At 33.3% G+C, this 27,262-nt stretch overlaps 1 protein-coding gene across 1 annotated transcript in view; it reads left to right on the forward strand.

Moving 5' to 3' along the window:
- The first annotated feature begins 4,354 nt into the window (after positions 1-4,354).
- LOC125050372 (putative phosphatidate phosphatase) overlaps positions 4,355-27,262 on the forward strand; it is an 86,444-nt gene continuing 63,536 nt past the window's right edge. The window contains exon 1 of the mRNA XM_047650164.1: positions 4,355-4,645. Coding sequence (XP_047506120.1) covers positions 4,534-4,645 — 112 coding nt within the window. The 5' untranslated portion in view covers positions 4,355-4,533. The remainder of the gene's footprint in view (positions 4,646-27,262) is intronic.

Below are 27,262 nucleotides of genomic sequence, written 5' to 3' on the forward strand. Positions count from 1 at the left end.
TCTGGGACTGCACTGGCGCGAGGTCGTCATCGGAGGCCGGGCCGAAACTCCGCCCCCCGGGGGGACCCACTCCACGCGTTTACGTTTCAGTAAACACAACAATTGTCGTTATTATTACTGCGGGTCGGAGCTTTGTGCATGAATTTCAGGCCATTGACTAATAATTATTAGACCTCGTATCGATTCAACTTTGTTGTGGTATTTATTTTCTGTTTGCGGCTTAATGCCAACTTGTTACTGTTGGTGCGATTTTTTAGGGTTAAATAAAAAAACTTTATTATTTTAACGTTTAAAGGACAATACTTGAATCGTAAAATTTTATACATTTAAATGAAATAATAGTATCGGTACATATAACAACCAAAGTAAGTACAAATATATCCAGAAAAAATAAATCTTAAAATGTTTTTATGCAATTCGAAATTATTCAATAAATATGTAGGTAAGTATGAAATTTATATTTCAGTATCTGAAGCGCGTTCTCTAGTCTACACGACTCTGCTCAATTACGCTAACATTAAACGTAAAAAATAAAAATCTTCATAGAATAAACGTAGAAAACTCTGAATAGAATCATAAAAGCGTGTAAAGGAAACGTTTACAAAGATATAGAGATCCTTTAATCCAGAGCTAAAGGACTGTCTATTGAAAAAATCTCATAAAGAGAAATTCTTACACACCATTCAGGTATCTTCAAATAAAACGAGCTTAAAAAATATTCTCTGAGCGAATCGTTTCAACAATACGCAGCTCTAGAAACCCTCGTATGTGTTTCCTACCAAAACATTTACCCCTCGGGCGTTGAAGGAAAAGCTATACGTGCGAGAGGGACGCGGCATAGCGAGGATAGAGACGGAATCCGCCCGCAGCCAATAGAGAAGTGTGCCTCTTTGGGCGGGGCGCGGCAAAGCTAAAATGTCAGGGCGGGGCATTAGATCCTATTATTGTCTGGCAAGGCAAATAATATTTTGCACAATGTACACATTGGGTACGAGGGGGTGCAGGGTGGTTGCTAATTTATTCTCAACTTCGGTTACGGGTTGTTTTTCAGCTTTGCGAGGTTGTTATTTAAATTGGACGTTGCCTGTTATTTGTATGCGTCTATAGGCATTGTAATGTAATGAAGGAATTTTGCGTTTGTTTGCCATTGAATTTTACGATCTTTCGCGGCTCGCGGTTTTTGTCTTATTTTTGGTTACTTTGTAAGCTCGCTGTTAGCTGAGTTGATTTGTAAGTAGGAACCTACAATGGTGGTACAACTTAGCTACAATGGTGGTTAATTACCTAGCTAGGCCTTTTCTTCAATTGTCTATAAATAATCAACCTAAAATATTTTTGTTAGGTTGTATTTTATTGTATTTAATTTTTAATAAGTCAATATACTCGTACCTAAATAACTAATAGAGCAGTGTTGGCCTAGTAGCTTCAGCGTACCACTCTCATACCTGAGGTCGTCGGTTCGATCCCGGCTGTGTACCAATGGACTTTCTTTCTATGTGTGCATTTAACATTCGCTCTAACGGTGAAGGAAAACATCGTGAGGAAACCGGCTTGCCTTAGACCCAAAAAGTCGACGGCGTTCGTCAGGCACAAAAGGCTTATCACCTACTTGCCTAATAGATTAACAAATGATCATGAAACAGATACCTACTGAAATCTAAGGCCCAGACCTAAAACGGTTGTAGTGCCATTGTTTTTTTTTTTTCTACATTAATAGTTTTACTCAGATTTAGGATCGATTGATGCCTGCAAAATTTTGTTTACTGTGTAGACTAGCAAAGAGTTAATGTTACTATCCTTTAAAACAAGACATATTTCCTCTATTTCAAAGACATAATTTAAGAATTATCATGATGAAGTGTAAAATCCTAAGTTCATACAACCATTTAAAAAAACATACCCACTATCTAAATATAGTATGCTTTTAGTCTGCTTTTCTTTGAAATCAATATTATAGTAAAAGCCTTTTTTGGATTATGTTACATCAATAAAAATATAATCTAGTATTATTGTTAATTGTTATGTGTGTCAATGGTTTCCAGCTATAAAATCTAATTTAGTAAATCCTAGCACTTGTAAATTTTAAATATATAATAGGAAAAAACAAACGAAGATACTATGATATAGGTATATGATTCGATATAGATTCAAGCTACAGCGTCCTAGACAACCTGCCTTCTTCTTGTGCCTCTTTATTAGGACTGAAGCCATCTGTCTCATGAGCGTCTTGTTCAGCAAATCTTCCGCAGGAGTTTATCGTTTTTCCCTATATAATAAATACATAAATCCTATATTTGCCACGAAAGTTGAACATAATGTAGAAATAATGAACTGCACATACAGCTATAAAATCAGCATGTAAATGTTACATTTAAAATCAACAAAATCATACATTCTATTTGTGTATTTTAAATCTAAGAACTCCCTCGCATTAGAATAGCACCGTGCCTTTAAAAATCGATTTACTGTTCTTATAAAAAAAACATTACAAGGTAGTGTGACTGTACCATCCGTATCACCTCGACGTCCGTCATTCCACAACTGAGCGTTTCGGAAGGCAGTTTTTGCTACTACTATGTGGAGCCAGATTCCCACTGAAGTATTTCCGAACCGAAAAAGCGTGCCAATTATAAGGCCGGCAACGCACTTTCGAGCCTTCTGGTAATGTGAGTGTCCATGGGCGGCATTATCACGTTTGCCTCCTATTACATAAAAAAAAGCCTCTGGGATGGTGATTAAATACTTTGAGTGTTATGGCGTATTTTTTTTTCATACAGCGTGGAGCTTAGAGCTGTGTTAAATCTTTGTAACAGGCAAATATCTCTATTAGTCTGGAATAATTTTAGACTTGGAACTGTGAAAATCGAGTAACAAATGAAGACCAAAACATCAAAATAATACAAAATCTCATAAACATTATGTAAACTCTTTTTCCCAACAAAACTAGAGCCCAAACTTCAAGTTCTTAAGCTTACAAAGGACGGGCTAATCTGAACAAGCTAGCTTATCTACCGTACAGAAATGTTTGCTGCGAGATCCAAGCATCTTTGACGGATTATGAAGCCCACCGTCTTGTTAGCTATTAGATTATGCTTGGAAATATGCAAAACATGTTTGTGTTCATCTCCCTATATGACCTTGTATAGGTAACTTGTTAATACGAAAAGCGACACACTCAACAGTGTCACGATAGAGAATAAAAAAATATTTGAATAATTATTTTATTACTTAATTAATGTATCGAATTGGTTGTTTACATGACACAATCCTTTATTAATAACTAATGTACCTTATTATCATATAAAAGCAATCTGTTTCGTTTTACTGCATAATTAATGAGAAAGATAGGAATAGCGACCCCGACTTTCTTTGTATGCCATTTCGATGTAGTACTCTCAATATCAGCGTTAATGTCGCGACCTTGAGATCGAGCGATACAAAAACTTACCTATATTGGAAGTTACAGAGTAGATAAACCCAATGAAGTAGGTACTTGGTAGAATCCAGATAGATGCATCATAATATGTAGAGAGACATTGATAATTTTCTTTATTGGAAATTAATAGCAATTATCTACTTATTACTGACCCCGAACCTTTAATATGTACGAAAGCAATAAATTCCATTTAAATTAAAATAATATCAAAAAGTGTATCGAAACTTTAAACAATTTAATATTTTATCTGAGTGAATTTTATTAAATTGTATTAATTGCCCTCTATCGAGGCATTGACACACTAGCATCTCCTATTAGTAGCTTAGTACAGGTTTTAAACCCTTATCTGTTATAGCGCCCTCTAGTGAAAATTTTTGAATATACTATAGCTAACCAACATTTTCTGCTAAACAACAAGTGACAGCTTTATTATTTTTAAAACTAATCCCAGATGGCAGTCTAAACCTACGGATTTAAAAAAGATATGAATTATGAAAATTTTATTCAATTACAATTATAAATATCTTAGGTTAGGTACTATGTAAGCTCTTCCTACACATTAGAATTAATTGAAAATTGGCTATGAGATATAATTTAAAAAAATGTGAACCTGAATATGTATTTTCATAATATACTTTTGTTCAACACTTGTCAAACATAATAATTATTTCATTATTATTCATAAACTAATTACTTCCACATATTTAATTTATGAACTTTTACGCGCAATAGTTAATAATTAATATGGTATATCTTTAATTAAGTAATGTTTCTGTAATTAAGTAGTTCTCAAAGGGCTGATAGCGTAATAGCGAACACTGCGGCTATTAGTTATGCTGCTCGTTTTTGACGCTCGTCACTTTGCTTTTACCGTGTATCTTCTCGCTACTCGTTATTGGACGCTATCGTGATTCGTGGGGCACTGGGCAGTCGATACACGCATGCGCGTGTAATTTGACGTGTTTAAGTTGACGTTTCGATTTCCGCGCTTTGAAAACCAGTTTCATTGACGTTTCGTGCGGTTGTGGTGCATCTTAAAGTAAAAGTGTAACAAAATTATAATTATTACGCTCTATTTAAATAATTTATAAATAAAAATGGAGAGAAATGAACGTAAAACTAATTCGCGTACACATTCAATCACCTTGGATCGTGATTCTAAGTTTTTATTGCGAAAAGTTCTCATGGATTTCGCTGTACTTTTTATCGGTAAGTTTGTTTATATTTTTTTGCTTTAATTAATGCAGCGTCGTTTAAGTTATTACGTTTTAAGTTTATCATAAAACGCAAGATGTATACTTATTTCTCAAAACAGTAAAATACATGCAATTAGAGATAGTACGTGAATAATTCAGCCTTTATTTTACGTAACATTTTAGTTTTAAATGTCGCGCTATTTTATATAATTTACATTTTCATATGTAATGAGTGCTTATAAGGGTAACTAGAACGGATACTAGTTACATTTTTGCGATTCATATCATTAACCACGACCTTCAATAGCGTATCAATACAATTTTTTTATAATTTTTAATACTTCACCTACAATCAATGAGTTCTTAAATTTGAATGATAATAACTAAAACTATAGTGTGATAATTCACAAGAAATTAATAATTATTGTTATATTCTTTCACTGGCACCTGAATAAAAGTTATTATACATATTTAATACAAGTTCAGTGAATGAATTGTTGCACTTAAAAATGCTCAAGTTGCATTACAGTTTGTCTGGTTTTATTTAGTTTTTTTTTTAAATATAGATTTAAATGTATTAATTAAACTATAATTATTACTAAGCTTTCTGAGTTATAACAATATATTTTTTAGACTATGTGTTAAATGTGTTTTACTATTATAATATTAACATTGCACACTATTATAATATTAACATTGAAAAGTATGATTTTAAAACTTTTTTTATATACATACTGTATCATTATAATATCATGTATATATTAAAATTTATTTCTTGAAAAAATGTTTGGTGTTTTCAACTGGTATTAGATCTTGTATATGTAGGATGTATCAGTATAGGAGAAAAATGTTTAATTTGGTTAAATTGCTGCAATAAGACATGACACAGAAGTTGTTAAGGGTTTGTGATGCACTATTATTTATTATATTCAAGAATTTTTTATAAATTTACCTATAGAACCATATAAAGATGAAAACTTGTAAGTTTTGAAGTATTCTCTGGTACTTTTGAAATAATCTATCTAACACTCTATAATCTGTTTAACGCTAGAAAGCTACATGATTGCGGTACATATATTTGTTTAAGAACATTTTTTGACATCTATTAGACAGTTTAGTCATACATATTTCTTTTTAATTTTATCAATCTCCCATAATATAATGAATTATTTATTATACTTATATGAAATATATTATAATTTATTTTATTTACTTGAGTAACAAACAGTGACATATTTAGTTGGGATTTTTTGTGTTATTACTCTTTTCACCATCTGGTAAAACCAGACAAAAAATATTTATTGTTGACTTAAAAAATCTAATTAATGTAATGTAAAATGTAAAAATATATTAAAAAATATGACTACAAAGATCATTCAAAATCCTAAACATACATTTATTTTGCCCAGTTCATATTCGTTGTAACATAATGTACTTGAACCAATCAATGCCCTCATTGTACGATGGGAACTTCGACACCGTGTGTGCAACATGCATTAATGCGTCAGTGTAAACTCGGTTAATGCACGATTCGGTTAATTCGATGTTCTGTTGCATTTTAATTAGTGGCCAGCATGAATAAAAAAATTAAAAAAAAAACTTGTCGTGCGTCCGCCGTTTGTCTATGATGGTTCAAAATAAGTTATTGAAATTAAATCCTCGTAATTCCGTGGCTTGTCTTAAAGCCTCCGCATCTACCACTGAGCCACAGCCGCATCTACCACTTGGTACTTATAATGTGGAGGACTATAATAAATGTGTTATGCAAATACTTTTAAGTGTTCTGTATAAATGGGTTCTCTGATTAAACGTTTTAATTTTCTTAGTGTGAGATGTAGAGGCGTACATCAAAAATGTATGGGATGTTGAAATATGGGACACGTTTTATTTCGAGCTAAGTCGAGATAAGAGGCAAGATTTGGCGCCAAGGGTGACCCGCGAAAGAAAACATACATACACAAATTTGATATAAGTTTTTGATAAAGATTTTTTTTATACGCAAGACAATTGTATTACTGTTACCAAATTTTTAATACCCAATTTTCACAGTTCCGGCGTTAAAATACTGAAATACCTTCGTGATCAGAAATAGCCTTAGCTCTTACTGTATAAAATTCTCGTGTCACAATGTTCGTTCCCATACTCCTCCGAAACGGCTCGACCGATTCTTATGAAGTTTTTTATGCATATTGAGTAAGTCTGAGAATTGGTTACTATCTTTATATCTTTTAAACTGCTTAGTGCTTTTTTTATGATACATACAAAAATACATACAACCCCTAATTTTCAACCCTCTACGATCAACCTATATTTTTTTATAGTAGATAGTTATTTTTATTGAACTAAAAAAATGTTTCCTAGAAATAATATACATGGCAAAACAACTATTGCAGGATCAGCTAGTATAATATAATTATATTATTTAATTTTCACCTCTTCCAGTCTGCCATGCGTCCCGCACGCTCGACGTCTTATGGTGATGTTGACCTGTCAAAGGTCCCTGAGAGGTCATTCTTTCATTACGTCTCCCTAACATACACAAAAAATGAAATTGTCTAACACCTAATTTCTATATTCTAAAAAGCTAGTCGTAAATTTAAACTTATACAGTATGCGCATACCAATACGTCGTAATGAACGCATCTAGGACCCGACGAAAAACATACAAAACAGAAAAATTACCAAAGAGTATATAGAAATCTATCTATATAATCTCTTTTGAATCGAGATACAAAATATATGTCAGTAATCTTTGCTTAGACAAATCACCTACTTGCATATTAGATTGACAAATCATGAAACTGATACAGAAATCTGAGTCCCAGACGTAAAAGGGTAGCGTCACTGGTTTTTAATTTTTATGTTTAAGTATATGTCTTTTAAGAGCAGTGTTGGCCGAGTGGCTTCAGCGTGCGAATCTCATTCCTGAGGTCGTAGGTTTGATCCCCAGCTCGCATTTCACATTCGCTCGAACGGTGAAGGAAAACATCTTGAGGAACCGGCTTGCTTAGAACAAAAAAGTACACACTCAGGCACAGGAGGCTGATCAGCTACTTGCTTATTAGATTGACAAATCATGAAACTGATACAGAAATCTGAGGCCCAGACCTAAAAATGTTGTAGCGCCACTGATTTATTTCATCTATCGATAATTCTTCTATAATATAACAACCGTTTCATTCCAAATTGGTTTTGGTTTCTGACTTTTAATTTAACATAATACTATTATTGTTTTGTTTATCGTCCATAACAGGATTACGCCCGATAAAGGTTCGTTATATTGAATTAAATTGAAAATTATACCCGATAAGCAATCTAAAGCGCCAGGACTGAACTGGCGACTGCTATAAATGATTATTCCTTTCTTTTCAAAACTAGGAACTTCTTCCACTAAAATCTGTTTAAATATCTTTCAGTATTGCCGGGTTTTCAAAAGCAGTTTAAAAAAAAACAATTTATTTATCGTTTGTGTAAATCACTTATGCCCAGGTTTCAGACATTACATATATTATAGGTTTAATAGTAAACTTAAGATAGTATGTACAAGGATTGCAGACGGTAAGGTAACATACTAACATATTTAGTAACACTAATAATAGTGTTACTACTGAACATTTTGAGCTGAGCTGTGTTGGCCTACTGGCTTTAGCGTGCGACTCTCAACCCGGAGGTCGTAGGTTTCATCCCCGGCTGGTACACCAATAGATTTTCTTTCTATGTTGCTGTTCTATGATGAAACCGGCTTGCCTTAGACCCAAAAAGTCTGCCTATTAGATTGACAAATGATCATGAAACAGATACAGAAATCTTAGGCCCAGACCTAAATAGGTTGTAGCGCCACTGATTTTTTAACTGAACATTTTATTAAAGTATTTTTAATTTTGCTTCAAAGTCGGACCGCCATCTCTCTGCTTAATTCTACTTTACCGACTTTACTAATATGAAATCTGCTTTACCGTGAAAAATGAGGCCACTATGATTTCGCGTCAAAACATGCTCGTTATCATTTTAATCCCAGGTTGTGGCAGGAGCCCGCAGGATGTGAACGTGAGTGGCAGGTAATTGCCCCACTGTCAAAACATCCGACGAGATTCGCCTGTCAGATTAACCGTATCCGCTAAAGAGTCCTGCTGGGACTTAAAAATGGTAACCCAGAAATAATGACGTTTGATTGACACTGTGGTCTTTTAAATAACCAGGAGCAAATAACTTCGAAAAGTAAAAACAATCAGTAATTTTTTGCTAACTATTCGAAAGTTTATACGTTCACGTTAGTGAACCTGACCTGTGTTGAAACGGAACATATTCTTATTGTGCAACAATAGTTTAATTATAAAACCTAAGTGTAGAAGTTATTATGTAAAGTACCGTTAATATGTCTAATGGAAGAGACTAGCCCACTACACAGGGAATCCTATTGTGCACGTTTTCACTACACAGTTTGGAAGGGATTGTAAGGGATTGTCTATAAATTTTTGTAGCAGTGTGCCTAGTTGTTTTACTGATAATACAATATGTAGGTTTTTCTACGCTAGGTTAGTAGGTAATGCAAGTTCATTCCACGACACGATTTTATAGTTGCGTTAAGGTTTTGTGTGCCTAACACTGTTTTTTTGTGTTTTATTTAATATTTTGATTACTCTTTAATGTTAAAATTCTATACGCGGTTTCGATATTTGTAAATACAAATATCGAAACCGCAAAGAAAAAGAAACACATATTTATGTGAGGAACATGTATACTAACTTTTTTAGTATAGTAGTTTATTCTAAGAGTACATTGTCTTCACATATAATTATTTAACAAATGTAACAAAATATTGTAAACCTATTTTAAAAGAGTAAGTGTGGAGTTTCTTGCCCATTCTTCTCTAGACGAAACTACCTTTTGGAAGGGGCAACTAGAATCTTCTTTATATTTTTTTTTGACGTTCAAAAGTGCCATTTTAGATGGTCTAATTGAAATAAATGATTTGACTTTGACTTAAACGATTCAAATTCAGAAAGGAGCATTAACAGTTAGACAGAATTTTCTATCAGTGTCAGTGGCGCTACAACCTTTTTAGGTCCTGACCAACAGATTGAGAAATCATGTTTCATGATAATTTTTCAATCTTATTCAATAGGTGATAGTGATAGTGATCAGTCTCCTGTACCTGACAGACTTTTAACGGGTTGTGGGTCTAAGACATGTCGGTTTCCTCACGATGTTTTCCTCCACCGTTCGCGCGAATGTTGAATGCGCACATAGAAAGAAAGTCCATTGGTACACAGCCGGCGATCGAACCTACGACCTCGGGAATGAGAGTCGCATGCTGAAACCACTAACAATAACACCGCTTCTACCGCGTCATTTGTTCATACTCGCAGAATAAACGCTCACTTAGATTATAAGTGGCATCTTAATCGCAACGATGCCTTATCTTTATTGTAAGAACATGTTGCCTCAACCAATTAGCGGTAAAACTTATTTAAACATGAATCTTTAACACACTTATATTACTACGATAAGACAATTATCAAAGTACCAATATGGTTTTAAGTTGAAGTGATTTTTTAATTTTCGTTCTATATAGTGCCTGTTTTTGAGTAAATTATTGATTAGAACGAAAAAAGGAATTTGAATTTTTAATAATAGTCCAAGAAGTAGGTTTTATTCCATCATATTAATGCGTGTGTTGTTCTAAAATAGAAGAAAACATATATTTTTAATAAATCTATAACTTGCCGCAGTTTGATGGTTTGCTAGTTACGGAGGGAAAACAAATGATTGGATTTGCATTGTCTCATAATCATATTACGAAATCTGATAGATGCAGATGGTTTAAAAAAAATACATAGATGTTTGACGCATATTAATTGTACCGTAAATAGTTCCAAGTAGCAAATAAAATAATGATAAAAAATTAACGTTGACCTATTAGTGACAATTACAAGGACATTATTAATGTTTGCTAATAATAATTACAGGAATTAATTTGAAGTGTAATTAATTAATTAAATAATTTATCGTTGGAGCAACATTTGATGGACTAGTAATATTACATATCCACTATTGTTTATGTCAGAATTAGAACCTTAAAAAACGACCAAAAACCTTGGCCTAGTTATCATATAAAGAATGTATTTTGAATATAGAATCTGTGCGTTACACAGAGTTTTAACATGGTTGATTGAACTTGGAAGGTATTTTGTACTGGCCTAATTGCGGCCAAAGTTCTCACGTATCTTATACTTTGTCAATATATTGCTCCTATATCCGTACCACTTAACATCTGGTCCCTTTGATGTGTGCAAATACTTAATGACGAGATAACGCATCCTTGAGTACAAGTGTTTAATTTGTAGGGCAGTTGTCGCTTGGAGTGTTATTGACAATATCGATTTTGAACGTATAAAATATTTTCTAGTAAAGTAAGTTTATTATTAAACTACTTTATACATATTCGTTTCCAAGGTTCTTATGGGTCTCATTTTTCTCCTCTAACTATGCGCTCTTAAAGACGCATGCATCTTCAAATATATTTTTGGCATTTCTTCTTGTGTTTCATTAAATGGATGGGCATGCAATAGAAAATTTGTTAGCCATTTGAGGTAGACGTTAGACTTTTAATTAAATTCTTTCACACACCCACAACCATACTTAAGTTTTATTTTGTTTTGTTTGTTACTTCAGTTTAGTCATAGTATGTAGTCATCTCTTTGTATACTTTCTACCCGCGATGGTGACCACAGGACTTCTATATATACCTATTATAGGCACCAGCCTCTCACAAAGATGGTTAATACCTGTAGCATTTAAACCTGTAAAATACAATATTGGGAAGAAGCAAATTAATTTTTATATTATTATTATTTTCCTAGACAACGAACGCAGGAGTATATATTTATGTTATCGACCAAGCGCTATTTTAATATTTTGCATACGAGTCGTAATTACTACAAATCGTTAATAAGCTATAGTGTGCACATTTACAGTTCTTTTCTATATTAAAACTGCTACTCTACGATTTCGACTTAGTCACTGTGTAAGAGTAACATTTCGTCGCATGAAATTGCAATATTCAGTATTTTGAAATATAGCTAAATCATATCGGACAAAGACCATAAATAATGATCGTAAGGAATGAGAAATAGAGTCACTGTAATGATAAATGACAAACGTCATGCTCGATTCAATATTACATTCACTTAGATTTGTGTGAGATGGTCCTGTCTTGACAACTTTGAGCTATGTATAGAATATATTTTATTTAAGCAAATTTTAAATAAAGTGGAAATGTTTGACAATGGCTATTGAATTATTATTATTATTATAACCTCTTTATTTCCATAATGAATAATATACTAAACAAGTATATCATATGATTAATTATTACATGCATTAAAAAATACAATATTACTATTTATAATACTTTAATTTAAAAAGAATCAAAATTAAAAGGAATAAAAATCAAAATCCATTTTTATAAATCATAATTGGCTATTGAATATACTGTTTTTCTTATTCAATTTTACATATGTAATGTAGAGCCTTCTCAAATTATATTACTATAGTCGAATTTTTAATTAGACGATATCAACTGACGTTTACGGTGTTGTCAGTTTTTAATGAAATAAAAATAGTGTTGTGACAAAGTAAAAACCCCTGAATTAATGATCGGTGATGGCACTAGTCGCCGCCCCGCGCTTTGTAATAATACGTCAAAAAACTGATTGTAGTTACATAGTACTAGTACCTAACTTATATCAGAGCACTTTTATACAATTTTGAAATAGAAATAATATTCTTTTATTGTTTGAAATGATTGACTATTCACACTCATTGTTCATTCATCTGATTGAACAAGAACTGAACGCATCACTATTACTTTAAATGTGGCAACATTATTTTACAAAGTGACATTAGCTACTGTCAGTTGGCTTCGTCTAATTAAAAATACGACTATAGATACTGTGCAGTAACTTGTCTGCATAGAAAACTCAGTAGTGCGCTTAATACACGACTGTCTATGTAGGCAAAGTGACGACTGTAAGGTCGAAGTGTAATCGGATTCGTTTTAAGTAAAAATTTAACTATTGAGTACCAGTGTATGTAGTCTGTACCCTAAGTATTTCATTTGCAATTCTTTCTAAAACAAAGAGAAACTGCCATATTATGTCTAGATTTTGAAATAACTTCACATTTACATTATTAGGTAAAATGCGATTTTATTATTTGTGGTGCTTATTAGCTGTGGTCAGACTTTAATAAAAATTATAAAATTTTCTTCGATCTATGCATATGTGATTTGAATACGTAAATTTCTATCGCCTTGGGTGTTTCATAATTCGTACATTATCATTCTCTCCAAACCTTACAACGAACCAACTCATTACTCGCTCGTGTCTTGAATGACCTGACGAAATGGAACGTGTGACCCTGCCCTTTAAAAAAAATACCAGTAATTTTTCGTGACTGAATAATACCAAAGTATACAAACTGTTATGCAATAAAACAATATCCCTAGGACAAATAATACTTGTGAAGTGTCACAGAGTAGGAGACGAATTTCTACCATTATGCCTTTGTCTGTCCTTTTAATTAAAGAACAACATTCTTTTGATTGACTTTTGAATGGCCTTTGACAACTCGAAACATTTAAATTTAAAGTGCTTTTGTGGTGTAACAACAAATGACTAAATGTAGTTGCCGTCAGTATCCGTTCTACAATATTCACTTTCGCGATTTTAGATGATTCGAATTATTATTACGTAGCATGATTACACAATGAAAGTGGGATAACATTACTGATAACTGTTACTAATTGTTAAAAAAACAAGTGTAATCATTATCATATTAAACTAATTAACTTATCAATGTACAAGCAAGTACCCGAAAAATGCAGGTTTTTTTGCAAAAAACACAAATGTCTAGAAACTAAAATTAAAAATGGTTTAGGGTTGCCTGGAAGAAATCGCTTGTTAGCGATAAGGCCGCCCGTTGCCTTATAACTTATGTAACCTGTTTTTTATTTTTGTTATGTGTATGTTTTTGATAAGGTAATAAAGTATAAATAAATAAAAATGCAGTGTCTTAATATTAGATCGTAATTTAATACCTAACTTGACTGGAACATTCAAATCACATCAATGTTTACAACTTGGTTTAACAGGTAGTCAGGTAGCCAAAAGCTACTAGATTTTATTATAAAAACGCTTGAAATGGGCTGACAGTGTTTTAAAGGAATTAAATTCATCTGTTCAGTGAATTATATCATAGATTATATAACATTGATATTCAGTATTGTAACAGATTTTGACATTTGATGGTTTCACTGCATGCACTTTGATGGTTTTATTTTGTTTATGCTCTCAAAATAACTGTATTCATATAGGTAAAAAAGTACACTTATGAACGATGTTAAATTGATTCTAAATTTACATTTACTACCAGTTCGCAAGTCAAGGGTGTAGAGCGGGCAAAAAGAACTGGCAACTGGCAAGTAACACTCCGCCACTCTTTTTAATCGCTGAATTTTGAGTCATACAAATTGTTTGAACTGGAGCAAATCCCAAGGATTAGGATAATTTAAATATTCGTCGTTCAGTTATGAAAGTCAAAACAAGAAATATACATTAAATGCTTCTAATTTTACATTTACTGCCAGTTCTCAATCAAGGGCGTAGAACGGAAGAGAAGAACTGGTATTAAACTCTCCGCCACTCTTTTGAAATGAAAAACTGAAATTGAAATTGCAATTAATTTTAATACATTTTCGAATAACAATCAAATTGCCCCAAGTGGGGCGTGGGGCCCACGTTGCGAAACACTGGTCTAAAGTCATACAACTTTATAAAAATCCTATAGTACTTCAAGTTATATTGTGAAGTGCATTAATAGCAACAAACGGCTTCCGTACAAGGCACGTATTGTGTTTCGCATATTCCTAGCTAATTTTGTCTAGAGTCTAGTTTCATATTCCCGCATTTACTAAACGCAGGATGGCACAGTTTCATTTTATGCGAAACGTGTTAAAACCATTTCCTTATTGTTCCATTAAATGGAAGTTCGGATTCTTTTACACTTATAATTTTATCGCGTTTATATGGGTTGTTGATGAAATTCGGATAATTTTAGGGGGCTATAAAATCTGCTAGCTATAAAAGTTTGTACCAAATTATTAAAGGCATTAACAATTTTTTACCAATAAGTATGGGTAAGTATTAGATCAAAGGATGAGTCTTTTTATATTTTTTAAATTGTAAAATACATATGTATATAAAAATAAAAAACCAGTGGCGCTATCCTTTTTAGGCCTGGGACTCAGATTTTTCACGCTCATTTGTCAACCTAATAGGCAAGTAGGTGATTAGTCTAAGTTGACGACTGATGCTACATTAAAAGCTTAGTTAGTATGATTTACTGTGATTTCCATAACATTTGTTATAAATAAATGAGAAACATTATGCATGTTTGTTTTCTTACACTAGTTAGCATTCAGTCCCTAGTTATACTTATCAGTCCCTAGATATTCTCGTCACTCCCTAGACGCCCAAATTTTTTAAAACCATAAATTTCCCGTAAAATGCTATATTAAGTAACCCTTTTAATTATGGTACAATTATTTAAATATGTATCATAAATATCAATTAGCGATCTAGTTGGAATTAAAAAACCGTTATGACAAGTTAAGTTCAAAAACTACCGTATTTTTATGGAATTACCCATAGAAGCAAATTATATCTGATCAAATTATATGTATGTAATGTAATGTAATCTTTAAATATTTAGCTAGCTCATGTAATTCGTGCTTTATTAAAATACTGTAACGTAATTATTCAATCTAAATCCCTGCCATAAAAGGTGAACAAACCAGTGTCAAGGTAACCGATATTTTACATAATGTTCTATTTAACTGAGACCACCAACGAATCGGAATCGATTTTCAAATGAGTTCCTATTAAGGATCGATTGCTATAGAATCGTTACATGTTACAAACAGCCATAAATATATATTGGATAGAAAAATGTAATTGTATAAGGTTTGATGTATAGTCGTTAAAAAGGTTGTTTATGGTTATATCGAAATATTGATATTGCTATACTATGTAAATGGATACATTTTGTATAGATGTGGGGTTTCTCTGCATCTTTTGCCGCATTTACCCGGGTTTTCAGAGGAATTAGGCACTTGTGAGTCGGGCTTTTTCACTTAACATAAGGTGAGCCTGATTTTCCTGCCCGTTTGCCCCCTATTATATAATAAAACATGAGAAATGGCGCGTACGGTGAAGAAAAACATTAAGAAAACCGGTATGACACAGACCGAAAAGAGTCGACGGCGTGTGTCCGGCTTATTAAGAAAAAAAATGAAACACAATGCATTTCCCTAAGTAAACAAAAAGAGCTAGACGGTTCGGAAGATTCTGTATGCTGAAGGGCTTGGCAAAAGCACAAAAAAATCGCATATATCACATTTGCATATAGAACTCCAGCAATTGTTGAAAGGCTTAAGAAATTCTCAGGTCTCGTTAATTTTTATTCGTTTAGAATAAGTTTAATTGTCGAGATGGTTTTCTCATTGCCAGGTCAGATTACTTTTTTTATAAATAAAAATCGTGAAGGAAGAATTGAAAGCTGTGCCTTGATATTCGTTAAATAAAATTTAATCGAAATACTTTCTCAAATATGATAGTACCTATGATTTTTTTTTGTGCCCACATACTATATAATTTACAATATGATTACATATTACAATTTAGTGCATTTCTCACATACTAGATTGCCCCTAATGTGTGGGAAGTGAAGAAATTAGCGCATCCGCGGAGAATAATTGCATAGGCCAATTCGTTCAGCATCGTTGCCTTTACGATGTAAACGCTTGAAATTGTTTCTAATAGCCTTTTGATTGTATACTTTATTTAAATTGATCTATAGGATATATAATAGATAATGGACCATTAAACAACACTTATAAATTTCTCGATTTAGAAAATACAAAAACAAAAGAGAGTAGCGGAGAGTAAGGTTTATTGCTATATCTAATTTTTTTAAATGGAATCATGATTTTATTGCTGTTCTTAGTGTATTATATATATTATGTTACATATGATAGTTGATTTGATGTTAGAACATATTATACGCATTAGTAGAAACTATATCAGCGTAATAAGTTTAAAGAGTTTCGGCCTAAATATATAATTATATAGAAAGTGCTATATATATATATATATATATATATGTATATATATAAGGTAAAAGTTAGGATTTGGGGTAATCTTTTGAGAAGAAAGAGTAAAGATTCCTGTTTGAGCCAAGGCTGTTCATTTTGCTCACTCAAGCTTTCTTAGTTTTATAAGCGTGGCGATTGTCTAATAAATCTTTTCTATAGCCAGACGTAGGCACTCTCTTCGACTGTTACATTGCATTCATTCGTTACATAGCAATTAACATTTCATTATTTCGCTTATATTCTATTGTTGTACGCGTGTAGTTAATATAGAGTAAAACTAAAATCCTCTATTAGTTATAGCAACCTTACAACTCCGATGGAGTGGCTTTTTGAGTTTTAGTCTAAGTTCTAAAGAACATGAGGAGAGAACGGAGTATTCAGAAACGATCATACTTTCATTACAGTTACATATATTATATTATATTTGCGACACATGCTATTATATATTATGTATATTGTATACATATTACTATTACGGAATAAATTCTACTTAATTGGTAAACTTTAATTGGTTATGAAACAAAACGCATTTAATTTTGTCACAATTTAGTTTATTTTAAATAACAATATCTATTTGACATAATGACCTAAGATTCGTGTAATGGCACAATTTAAATAGCTTACATTTAAATGCTTTGATTTCCTGGAATGTTTTGTCGTAATATATGCCTTGGTGTTATCTATTATCAGTACAATTTAAATAATAAACACGACAGATCAAGGTAACGTCGAAAAAGGTTAATTTATTACGCATATCAAAAGATGTATGTACGTGTATGTAGTTTAAGTACATTCTAGTAAAAACTAAGATATACTACTAGGCTACGTATCGGCTGTCAGTTTTGTAGACGTATACGACTCGCAGAAATAACGACTCGTAATTTGGAATGTCCCGTCTGTGTGCTTTAGGCGTAGAAACGTCAATTTATTTATTGTATACATAATCAGAAAAACAGTTTACTATAGTGTGGTGGAAACATAAACTGGACACAGTTTTTCTGTTCACCAGGACGTCGAACAGATTCAAAACTTATATAATATATATATTACCAATGATATACAGGGTGGCCAAAAAGTCGTGGATCAAACGCAAATAGGGGATAGATGAGGTCATCAGCGGCAAAAAATTGTTCTACGGGAGGTCTCTAAGGTCAACCCCTGCAGAGTTATGATTTATTTTGATTTTATATGAAAATTGACTTTTTTTTACTAATTCTTCTTAAAATTCGAAAATATCTACATCCTGTATCTTTCTCATAATATCCACTAGATTGGTACTGATGAGTTCTTGCGTTAGACATACTATTTATAGTTGTTTATTGAGTGTATTCAAGATAATATTAAGTGATACGATTTAACATTTTTTCAAATCATAAATTTTTCTTTACTTTGGACCCCACTGTGAAAAAAAATTACTCCACCGAAAAGTGTCCCTGTACTACAAGTTTTGGCGCATTTAATAGGGATTCTGAAAAGGTATTACACGTGGCCATGAGTCGCTCTAATATCTTTCTAGGAAGAATTACAAACAACGATTGTGAAATAATAATTGTATTAAAACAATTATTTCTCAATGGTTGTTTGTAGGAAACAAAATATTTTACAATAAAATATGCTCAAAATTCCTGACTCTGACTATAATACTTAATCTGCACCGTCTAATCAAATTCCTACGTAACCCTCCAGCCATCTCTCCAATTTTTTGAATCTAGTCCGATTCACACAGTACTGGTCCCATGTAGGTAAATAATCTATCATAAGTCCGAATCGTTGTTGTTTTTTCGTCCTAGAAAGATATAAGAGCGACTCATGGCCATGTGTAATACCTTTTCAGAATCCACATTAAATGCGCCAAAACTTGTAATACAGGGTCACTTTTCGGTAGAGTAATTTTTTTTCACAGTGGGGTCCGAAGTAAACAAAAAGTTTTGATTTGAAAAAAAATTCTATCGTATAACTTAATATTATCTTCAATACACTCAATAAACAACTATAAATAGTATGTGTTACGGAAGAACTCATCAGTACCAATCTAGTGGATATTATGAAAAAGATACAGGATGTAGATATTTTCGAATTTTAATAATAATTAGTTAAAAAAAGTCGATTTTCATATAAAAACCAAAATAAATCATAACTCTGCAGGGGTTGACCTTAGAGACCTCCCGTAGAACAATTTTTTGCCGCTGATGACCTCATCTATCCCCTATTTGCGTTTGATCCACGACTTTTTGGCCACCCTGTATATATAACATAAAATTATAATTATTATATTGGGCTTCAGGCTTTGTGCCTGTATGTATGTGTTAGTAAATATAAGAACCAATTCGAGTTAGATTTCTCCAAGAATGTTTTCTTCATAATTCTTAAAAGGCCGGCAACGCACTCGCGAGCCCTCTAGCATTGAGTGTGTCCATGGGCGGCGGTATCACTTAACATCAGGTGAGCCTCCTCCCGTTTACCCATTGTTCTATAAAAAAAAATCCACGTCGATTTTTTACCCTTTGTCGTAATTTAGTTGAGCGCCCTAAAAGATATTCAATCCAATTTCGACGTAGCAACCTCCAAATGCTTAGAGCTGTCGCGATGTTGGAATCTCGGTACATTATATTGATGTCGGAATTGCAATCGCTATTGAGAGTTACAGATTTGGTCCAGAAGTAAGAACAAAAGCTAGTTAGCTATAATAGCCGACACGGCTATTAACATATCAATCAAAACTAGGTGTTATCATAGAACAGAAATGACATTTGCTTATCGCATTAATACAAAACTTAATCAAATAACTCTAACGTTATCAAGATACAGATTGAGAGTAATGAAACAACCGCGGTGTCCCTTAAATGATTGTGGCATGGTCAGAATTTATGGCTTCTTAATGCTTCACACCCACGTAGATGGAAATATTACAAAAGTGTTATGGGTTTATGAAGAATTTTAATCATATTTTTAGTTATGAGACTTTTTAAGCAGGTTATACAATAATTTATATTATATGAGCAGTGTTGGTCTAGTGGCTTTAGCGTGTGACTCTCATATCTGAGGTCGTAGGTTCGAGCCCCGGCTGTGCACTAATGGACTTTCTTTCTATGTGCGCATTTAACATTTGCTCGAACGGTGAAGGAAAACATCGTGAGGAATCCGACGTCTTACACCCAAAAAGTCGACGGCGTGAGACAGGCACTGGAGGCCGATCACCTACTTGCCTATTAGATTTAAAAATTATCATGAAACAGATTCAGAAATCTGAGGCCAAGACCTAAAGTGGTTGTAGCGCCACTGATTTTTTTATACAATAATTTATAAATGAGTTACCGAGTGTAAAGAATATTCCGTAAATATAATTAATGGTAAAAAGACCGACAGTTATATATGGGTAAAAAGCGAATTTCTGTACCTATGCGAAATAATTTTTAAACTATTAAAAATATGTTACCAGGAGCTTCACAATTCGATGCGTTTAAGAGGGTTAAACATCATCTTTATTGTTTTGCTATAAATCTCCTGTAGGATGTTAATAGTAATATAATATCAGAAAATTATTGGGTACCGATTTTCTTCTTTTTATTTGTGTGAGCTGTTCATTGTAGCCCACATTGTAATTTTCCCCTCGTAAGCTGTTGGCTACTTAAATAGCAGGTTACGTTGATTCGACTGCACACAGCGGGATTTTTTTAATTTATCGCTAAGATAATGACTGCTCATGCTAAAGTGTGAGGTCTGATATATGAAAGCAATAAATGAAAAACATTACAATTAATTTTAAAACGCACTCCTTTACAATTACCCTCGCCTTAATCGTCGATCGTAAATACTGCAGTGGATTTATTTAATAAACGAAAACAATCGCGTATAGCACTGAATTTCTTAAAGGATTATGAACCTTCGTTCGATACAGTTACAGTTTCAATTCATTTGTCTTTTTCCTCAGATGCATTGATGCATGTGGAATTCGACCTTAAGTCAATACAGCAAGGTTTATTATAGCGAAACGTCTAAAGCTTTACTATTAAAGATTTGGGCAGACTGACGCGAATAAAAAATGGCAACATCAAAAATTGTGAAATTTCCTAATTGAATTATTTAATACTAATTTTATTTATTTTATGTAGGTATTTTTTTAAATTTTTATTACGAATATAGACCTCTCTTCTCTGTGAAAGGAAGTATTAGACGTAATGTAGCGAAATCTTTAAGTACCTGTATTTTGAATAGATTAAAAAAACTATTTGAAAAGCCGTCACCTGTCAACGCACACCTATGACTTGTACCTTGGTGATCATTGTTAGCGTATCCATTGTTCAATTTTTTTAAAGCATTTTTTTTCTGATTTATCAAAGCGTCTCATCTCTCTTTCGCAATATCTCATGGTTTTTACTTTGGCCTTGTGATTAAGCCCTGGCAAGCCATGCATCACCCCTTATCATAAAATTATATCTAAAGATGTCTCTTTTCATCATAGTTTAAATTAAATTTCACAAAAAGGCGAATTACAGGGTGAATTTATAATATTTTTTTATCTTAATTTTGTTTAAACTTGACGAAAATTAGTCCAGTCAAATTATGGCTAAAAACGGGTTAAATAAACATGAGCGAACACAGTTTGGGGATTTTGAGGATCGATAGGGGGGTGTATTCTGAGCATAAATTCCAATTTGAGGGGTTGTACTGAGGTCAGCTCAAGGTCATTTCGATGGAAACGCGTTTAACTCGATATCTCGAGAATGGTTAGTGTTAGGCGAAAAATTGTAGAGACCTTTTCTTTTTTAAACAAAATTTACTAACTTTTTTATCTGAAACTTTTTTTTCTAACATTAATATTTTTCAAGATATTACTCCCGCAAGGCCAAAATTTTACTTTTTTTTCCATTTTTCGTCGTTTTCTCCCCAACCATTCAATTTTATTAAATTTTACCGATCATCGAAGTGTAGAACTTTTAATTATGAACAATTTTGTTCTCAAACTTTTTTCCGTAATGCCAATACCTTCGGAGTTATAGATTACTATACCGAGCGAAATCCGCGCCATTGTCGCAACGTGTATCCACAGATAAGTTTTTAGGCAACGAGAGGAATAAGACCAGATTCATCTCACTACTGAAAACGGTTTTCATCAAATCAGACATAGAGGTGGAGCAAGCCGTAGAGGATGCGGATGGTCTAATTATCAGTACGGCTAAGAGAATTTCGCAGGAGTATAGTGCTGTGGTTGTTATTGGTGAGGATATGGATTTGCTGGTTTTGCTGACTGCAACAGCCGGCGCGTGCAACAACATTTACTTGAGAAAACCTGGCCGAGGCAAATCGACGGACGGTACACATAGCCCATACTGCCGCAAACCGATATATGGGCCGAATGCCGCAATAACCTTTTATTTTTGCACGCGATTAGTGGTTGCGACACAACGTCAGCACCATTCAACCTAGGCAAGATGAAAACAATGACCGCGTTGAAAAATCTCCGGATTTGCTTTTGTTAAATGAAGTTTTTCTGCAAGACAACTATCGCTTCATACGGCGAACAATTCATTTTGAATTTGTATCGCAAGGCAGATGACACGAATTGTACCAATCTCAACGAGCTCCGATATAAGGGATATAAAAAAATGGCAGGCAGTGGGAGGGTTAAATTAGAATCCCTTCCTCCTACCTCTGATGCGGCATTTTTTCCACTCGTTGAGGTGTTTCTACCAAGTTCAATACTGGCTGGAAAATTATCTGAAACCTGAGGAATGGGGCTGGCGTCGCACCCCCCGTTGCAGCCGATAGCGATGTCATTGAAACCAGCTCCGGATAATTTACTGAGATCGATTGCGCGCAAATGCAAAACCAAATGCGGCAAAGCGTGCGGATGCAGAAAGGCCGGCCTCTTTTGGCACAATGTGTGAAACAGTTTTAATTGTTAATTTACTTCTTACCCAAAGTAAATACCTAATTTTAAATAGTTTAATCGATTTACCTTTTTATATTGCGACAGTGGCGCGGATTTCGCTCGGTAAAGTAATCTATAACTCCGAAGGTATTGGCATTACGGAAAAAAGTATAAGAACAAAATTGTTCATAATTAAAAGTTCTACACTTCGATGATCGGTAAAATTTAATAAAATTGAATGGTTGGGGAGAAAACGACGAAAAATGGAAAAAAAGTAAAATTTTTGCCTTGCGGGAGTAATATCTTGAAAAATATTAATGTTAGAAAAAAAAGTTTCAGATAAAAAAGTTAGTAAATTTTGTTTAGAAAAGAAAAGGTCTCTACAATTTTTCGCCTAACACTAACCATTCTCGAGATATCGAGTTAAACGCGTTTCCATCGAAATGACCTTGAGCTGACCTCAGTACAACCCCTCAAATTGGAATTTATGCTCAGAATACACCCCCCTATCGATCCTCAAAATCCCCAAACTGTGTTCGCTCATGTTTATTTATTTCGTAATTTGACTGGAGTAAATATTGTGTTATTATTTCGATACTTTTACTGAGCTCACATTGCAAGTAATAACGTCTAATAAGGCAAAAAACGATAGTCGGACAAAATCAAACTTTCTAACTCGATACGATTAGTAATTACAGTAATCACTGCTATAATAAGCTGACCGCAGGAAGTAAAAGTCGATACTCAATGGGTTGTGGTTGAAATCGATACTTGACAGTGTTATTCGGGAAACGTGAGTGAGAACGATACATCGACGATATTTTTTTACTTATAAATAAGTAATCTTATAGCTACACATATACGTACATATTGTAGAAGAAAACACTTAGACAATTTACAAATACACCAGTCATTATAGACATTCGAAATCGAAAATTTGATAATAATTCCAAAAGTTTTCAAACTTCGGTCAAGTGAATGGTACATTGGGACGACAATAAATCTCATTTTGCAACCTTGTCCGCAGTCCGGAACATTGTTAAAATTGCATTAATAAATTAATTTTTGCTGTATGGTCGTGAAAAAAATTCCAAAAGTTCTGCAAACTTGGGGAAGTTTTCGATATAATATTTCATATCACGTATACAATTTGCAACCAACCTAAGTGTACGGAACATTTTTTGTTATTTATTTTATTTTCGATATATCTGTCAAATTTGCAGAACTTTTGGAACGTTTTCCTTCAGTTTAATAAAGAAAAACATTAATTTTTAATAACAAAAAATGTTCCGTACACTTAAATTGGTTGCAAATTTGACACGTGATGTAAAATAATATATTTAACACCACTCCAACTTTGCAGAACTTTTGGAGTTTTGGTCTCAAGAACTGAGCAAATTATCATTTATTGCATTTTTAACAATGTTCCGGACCGCAGAGCAGGTTGCAAAATTTTATAGTTTGTTTTAATACCACTCCCGACCTTTGGAATTTGAAAACTTTTGGAATTATAATGAATTAATTGTCTTGACTGACTGGACTAAAAGCCAAAACAGATTATATTCATAAACAAAATATACGAAACAGAAAACAAAAACAAGTCATCGATAGATATAAATTTTTTTTTTACTAGATACTGCTTAATAACGTCAAAAATATTTCCTTACTTTTATTTTATGTTTCTTTGGTAAGGTGCAAAATGTCAAAATCGTCATAAATTGTATTGTGCTTAGCTAGAACCCGAAACATTGGTGAATTACGTAGATACGTGTTCATACGAGGCAATTATGAATATTTTGTCGCATACGGGGCAGGGATTCTTAACGAAATTAATGAGAGCAATCTATCCGCCCATTAAGATAACAATTATACTTTAAAAGTCGTGTTCTGATATCCTGCATTTTTCAAGGCAAGTGATCTGTTTCGTGTGGATCCTAATTCTAAACGTTCTGCTTCGTTCAACCAGGAATGAGAGAGCTTTTCCTTCCTAAATAGACGTTAGAGTCTGGGCGCAAGAGATTCAGCGTTGGCGAATTATTATTTTTATATATTTTTTTGATATGAAGAATCAAGATGATTACTGAACTGAATGACATATGCCATATGACAAGTGTTGTCAATATTACAAATATAAGTTACTGCTACGAGTAATAAATAATAAATAAATAAAGCCTCGATTCTCTGACCGCTGGTTTCAAATAAAAAGAAATGACAAATTTCCATATATATCTGTGAAAACAGATTATAGACAATTCCTAGAAACGAAACGCCTAACAGTACCTTGATTTGTCAGTGGCTAACACCGTCTTTCCGTACAATAACAATCCAACGGCATGCGCCTTCATTTTACTTAAGTATATTATATTTTTACTCCCACTTCTATTATATCTTACTAAATGTGTTGTAAGTACTATGGACTCACATAAATTTGTTCATGTTCATTGTATTGCATGCCTTTTTGTGTAGCAGTTATTAATGTTAGGGCCGGATTGAACACGCCTCGCCGCCTCCGCAGACATAAATAAACGTAAGATACCTTACAGCGGTGTTAAATGCATTAATAATATTTTGATCGTCTATTGTTATTGTTTTATATGAATAAGTCTTTACTGGTTTAAAATTGGGGTATTAAACAAATACGACAAAGCTAGTCGTTAAGTGTAATTTTAAGCCGTATCAGTTCGACGTCCGTCGTTCCACAACTGAGCGTTTCTTAAGGCAGTTTTTGTGGAACGTGGAACGATCTGCTCACTGAAGTACCGAAGAAAAGAGCGTACCAATTCTTAAAAGACCGGCAGCGCACTCGCGAGCCCTCTGGCATTAAGAGTGTCCATGGGCGGCGGGAAAAGATTTTTCTGAGCGTTTAAACCCCGGTTGAAACCAATGTTAGTTTCATGAAGGTCGAGGATCGATCTCGTGGCTGACCAAGGCAAATTAAGTATCCATAATATGATATAATAGACCACAAGCCCATGAACAAAAAATACCTGTGAAATGACCCAACCTGAATTACGCTTAGAAGGCTGTTACTATGTCTGAAAATAGCTCTGAGCACTATGCCGTCATTTCTGAGCGGTACATGTGAGTACGTGAGTGAATGGACTTTCTCAGGTACAATGGGGGAATTTCGACTAATTATTAATGTACGGCTTTGTTATAAGTGTATAGATGATTAAAAATAAATGTCGAAAAACCTAGTGCCGTACAAAAGTGATGGTGCCGGAAGTCGGTGCAAATTTTTAATTCGACGACAGTTGCAGAAGCAATATAGGTCATTTATTACTGTACGGCATTTGTGTGATTCCTTTTGGACACATATACAGATACTTTACCCGTAAACGCCGTACATATTCCCAGCGGAGCGGTCGAAAGCCAAGGGTCGGAACCCTACCCCTACACCCATATACCCTAAGGTCATTGTAAAATGTACGGCAACATGTTCAAAATATTATTTTACACGGACAATAATGTTTTATAATTATGCCGTCCAAATATTATAGTTAATATTTGTGTAATTAAATATTTATCGAAATTTCAGGATTTACCAAGTTCTTACTGCTGTAAGATCAGAGAATAATGTACGGCAACTTGTTTTTTTACATAATGTTACTAAATATTACCGTTGTACATTATAGCCGTTCATTATAAATGGTAACAAATAAAAATATTATGATAAAAAATATATGAAATTTCCGAAATTTAGATGACTTTTCAAATGCTCCTAGAGTAATATGGGGAGTAATATTTTCAAAGATTATTGTTATTTTATATGTAACAAATATAAATAAACAAAAAAACCAGATGCCGTACATTTTACTCCAGATTATTCTTTACAGCTGATAAAAACTTCGACGACGTTTGAGGTGTCCCTTAAGGTCATTAATAACTGTACATATCTGAGTATACTACCATAAGGCTGTAAAGTATATTTACAGCCTTATAGCAAATATAATACAGGGCGTCCCAAAGTTATCAGACATGAAGAGAAAGTACCTTAAATATCGCAGATAGGGTATTTTACTAAAGGAAGACTTTATGTTATTTTTAAAAGTTAGTAATTCTGAAGAACTACTTAAGAAGAGTTATTAGTTTTTGGCCATTCTTTCGATTGGCATCATAAAAGTAGGGGTGTTTTTTTTTACATTTAAGTCGGTTCGATTCCCAGACGAGGCAAGTAATTTTTTAAAAATCTTTGAATGCAGAATTAATAACTTTAAAAATAACATAAAGTCTTCTTTTAGTAAAATACCCTATCTACGATATTTAAGGTACTTTCCCTTCATTTCCCATAACTTTGGGACGCCCTGTATTGGTAGGCGGTGGTAGCGGACTATCGAAAGTGTACGGCATTTATCTTTTATTAAAGATTGTCTTAAGTATTAATAACCTGTGTTATTGCCGTACAGATAAAAGTCACCGGAAAATGACTCTTTTCTGAGGAAAGTTATTTACCCCATACACCTATGTGTTCCACAAAAAATGTACGGCATGCTGGAAAATGTTATCTATTTGTGAAGTACTCTCAAGATCATTTAATTTTATGT

The sequence above is a fragment of the Pieris napi genome, chromosome 1 (genome assembly GCF_905475465.1).
Source record: "Pieris napi chromosome 1, ilPieNapi1.2, whole genome shotgun sequence".
Lineage (NCBI taxonomy): Eukaryota > Metazoa > Arthropoda > Insecta > Lepidoptera > Pieridae > Pieris > Pieris napi.